The sequence below is a fragment of the Nothoprocta perdicaria genome, unplaced genomic scaffold, assembly GCF_003342845.1.
Source record: "Nothoprocta perdicaria isolate Ctin4 unplaced genomic scaffold, notPer1 scaffold_120, whole genome shotgun sequence".
Lineage (NCBI taxonomy): Eukaryota > Metazoa > Chordata > Aves > Tinamiformes > Tinamidae > Nothoprocta > Nothoprocta perdicaria.
Genome location: NW_020454317.1, coordinates 755,848 through 759,400, shown reverse-complemented (window position 1 = coordinate 759,400; position 3,553 = coordinate 755,848). Strand labels below are relative to the sequence as shown.

The following is a 3,553-nucleotide window of genomic DNA, read 5'->3' as shown; positions in this document are numbered from 1 at the left end:
GCCGCTGCTGGCGGGCTCCCCGAGAGCCCGGTGGCGCCCTGCACGGGAGGTCACGCTGGGCCTGAGCCAGCCGGCCAGGCTACAGGGGGGTCACTTGCTGCTAGGCCCGGGTATGATCCCACGTGTAACCCGATGCTGCCCTTTTCTCTCCCGGTTCAGGGAAGCCTCRGCAACAGGGCAGAATTCCTGCCCGGTTTCTCAGCTGGGCTCCTTCCAAGGGACCTCTGTGGAGCGGCTGGGGGCCTGGCTGTGTGCCCGAGCTCACCTCTGTGGCTGTCCCGAGAAAGGGTTTCCTCGGAGCTGTCGAGTCATCAGATAGCTGAGAGCAGGAATTGCCCTCCCGCGTGGAGGGCCCCCAAAATGTCAGCAAGGGCAGGCAGGATCGCTGGGGCGCGAGCGTGACCCTCGCGCTGGGCGGCAGGGTCCGTGCCCGGGAGCACTTCCTGCCCCTGCACCTCCTCGAGCTTAACTTCCTTTACTTCCTTTTTTTCCCTCTCTCCCCGCTCTGCTTTTCAGAGGTGGTGTGTGGGGCCCCCGCCATCTACCTTGACTTTGCCCGTCAGAAGCTCGACGCAAAGATTGGTGTCGCGGCACAAAACTGTTACAAGGTGCCCAAGGGAGCTTTTACAGGCGAGATCAGGTGAGGCCAAAAGCGAAGCCGGGGGACTCCTAGGACGCGAATTCCTCCTGGAAGTATAAGCAAATACCACGATTTCCTTCCTTCCCCAGCCCAGCCATGATCAAGGATATTGGAGCCACATGGGTGATCCTGGGCCACTCGGAGCGGAGACACGTTTTTGGAGAGTCCGATGAGGTGGGTGACGCTGGGCAAGCGCGATGGCCCGGCTCAGACGGCCCGCGCAGGCGGCAGGGGCTGCGCTCTCACTCGTCTTGCTTCCCTTGCCGTTCGCAGCTCATCGGACAGAAGGTGGCTCATGCTCTGGCTGAAGGCCTTGGTGTCATTGCCTGCATTGGAGAGAAGCTGGATGAGAGAGAAGCTGGCATCACGGAGAAGGTGGTTTTTGAACAGACCAAAGCTATTGCTGGTAAGGGAGGATGACGGACGCTTCTTGGCTATTTGGCAAATGGTCACTGTGGCTTTAACAAGCCCCTCCGGAAGGCAACACRCGTGCGCGTGTGAGCGCTGGCAGCAGCGGCAGTGACGGTGCTTGCAGCAGCCTGCCCGTTTCGGACAGCCCCGCTCTTCTCGGCCCGGGGCGCTGTGCTGACCTGAACCTGCTCTGTCTTCCGCAGATAACGTCAAGGACTGGAGTAAAGTGGTTCTTGCCTATGAGCCYGTCTGGGCTATTGGTACTGGTAAAACCGCAACTCCTCAGCAGGTACGACACAACTGGCCCTTTCCCCTAAGAGATCCATCAGCTTGAAGATGGAACCAGACTATTTCCTCTCTGCAAGAGTGTTGTACCGATAATCCTCAGGCTGCCTCTTTTTGTTTTGTTTTTTTTTTCCTCAATCACAGGCTCAGGAAGTTCATGAGAAACTGAGGGGATGGCTCAAAAGCCAYGTGTCCGATGCTGTTGCTCAGTCAACTAGGATTATCTATGGAGGTAAACGAGGCTGCCCCTTCGCATGCATACACAGAGCACTGTGTTTCTCTGCTTGCTGCAGCGTTGTGCAGCACGCTGCCTGCTCTGCTGAGGAGGAAACTTGAGATTGGCAAAGCAGGAAAAAAAAGTACCGGTGGGGTGAATGGGAGATAGCTGCATGAGTTTTGCCCTCTGCAGAGCAAGAGGCAGCCCAGAAACAAGTTGCAAGTTTCACCTCTGTCCTGGTGTTTAAATTTAGGACTGGTCTTAAAACATTGCTTCCTCTGTAGGTTCGGTCACTGGTGGCAACTGTAAGGAGCTGGCCTCTCAGCACGATGTGGATGGCTTCCTTGTTGGAGGGGCTTCTCTCAAGCCAGAGTTTGTGGATATTATTAATGCAAAACACTGAAGCAGCCTGGAGTCCCTTGGAATCACAAGGAGTCCCTTGTGATTAGGAGCAAGAAACGGAAGCAACAAGGAACCCTCCATTGCACATGTGTCGGTACAGAGGTCTCCTCTGAGGCTTTTCCCCTCCACGGTCATTGTTCTAGGTGTGCTGCTAGCCCTCATCACCATGTTGGAGCTCTGTTGGTGGCAGCCTGTTTTCAGCAGAGTTGAATTGGCAAAATCCTCCCATGCCCATTGATCCTGTTGACCTCTTAGAGCTCACAGTCCCGCTGGCTCTTGTCTCCCCTCTCTCTGCATTGCAGCAGGGGGGAAGGAAGAAGGGAATCAGTCTGTTGGATCCTTCAGGCCCATCAGTAAGGAGTCTGTCACCTTAGACCCCTGTGAGACATCTTACCTCTGCTGTGTCCCATACTGAACAATAAATAGAATAAACAAAATAGTGTCCTGTGTTTTCCTTAGGAGGGCCTGGTGATGAGAAATGCCTGACAAAACTAGAGCATCTCCCTCTCGGATAGGTGGCTGTGGGGAGTAGCTCTCCTCCACTTCCCCTAACAGTTACTGCGTAGGTGCAGTGTGCATCTTGCTGTCACAGGCTGTGCCTGGAATCCACCAAGCATCTTCTCTCCTGTTACTTAATCACGGAATGGTTGAGGTTGGAAGGAACCTCTAGAGATCATCTAGTCCAACTCCCCTGCTTGAGCAGGGACACCCAGAGCACGTGGCACTGGGTGGCATCCAGGCAGGTTKGGAAGATCTCCAGAGAAGGAACTTCTTATCTTTACTGCTTATCTTTAGGCCCTGGGCTGGTAACGCCTGCTGTGGTGGGGTTGGGGGTTTATATGGATGGCTGCATTCCAGTACCAGATGTGGGAAGACCAAGCTTTCCAGGGCTAGCAAGCGCAGCTTTCCAGGTAGCTGGCTAATGTGCTTGCTGGTTCCTACTCTCTTTGCCTGGAAGAACTGACAATTGGTGCTGCTATCTGTTAAAATGTTGTGCGAGCAGCTCCTTCCTCCCACAGAGGAAGGCATTTCTAGGCCATGTGCTCRGGCTTTCTGCCTACTTACAGTCCTGCGGTGATGGGGTGGGAAAGCGTGACTGGATCCTGTTTCCTGGCCGTGGCACTAGCTGACAAACCGGAGGCAGCACAGGGAGGAAGAAAAGGCGGGAGGTGCGCTGGGAGGAGCATGGCCCTAGGGCAGGATATCCTTGGAGGCCACGTGCTGCACTCTGGTGTAGAGCAGCGCAAGCAGAAGGTGCAAAAGGGGCAGTCCTGTTTCTTAGCGCACATCTGAGGGGGGTTTGTTTCGTGGTTTCACTCTGCAGCACTTCCCCTTGCAGTCCCTCCAGCACGTTCTTCAAGCCCTCAGTACGGTACAGCTGGCAGGCTGTACTGCACCACCCCTGTCACCCAAGCGATTACAGGCAGCAGAGGGACGCAGGAGGAAGGAATCCTACCAAATCTGCTATGCTGGGAGTTCACATCCAAAGCACCAATCTGAGTCCTAATCTGCTGCCATCCTACACTAGCCATTGCTTCATGGCAGCTTCAAGGACTTCATCCTTTCGCCCCCTCTAGCACTGCCAGCTGATGCAGGTA

The 3,553-nt window shown here is 55.2% G+C and overlaps 1 protein-coding gene across 1 annotated transcript; it reads left to right on the top strand.

Annotated features, from left to right (window-relative positions):
- Nucleotides 1-519: 519 nt before the first annotated feature.
- TPI1 (triosephosphate isomerase 1) lies at nt 520-2,351 on the top strand. Its single transcript, XM_026054332.1, has 6 exons — nt 520-640; nt 730-814; nt 914-1,046; nt 1,255-1,340; nt 1,481-1,568; nt 1,838-2,351. Exons 2-6 carry the CDS (start codon nt 737-739, stop codon nt 1,954-1,956), a joined length of 504 nt encoding a protein of 167 aa, XP_025910117.1. The 5' UTR covers nt 520-640; nt 730-736; the 3' UTR covers nt 1,957-2,351.
- The last annotated feature ends 1,202 nt before the right edge of the window (nt 2,352-3,553 follow it).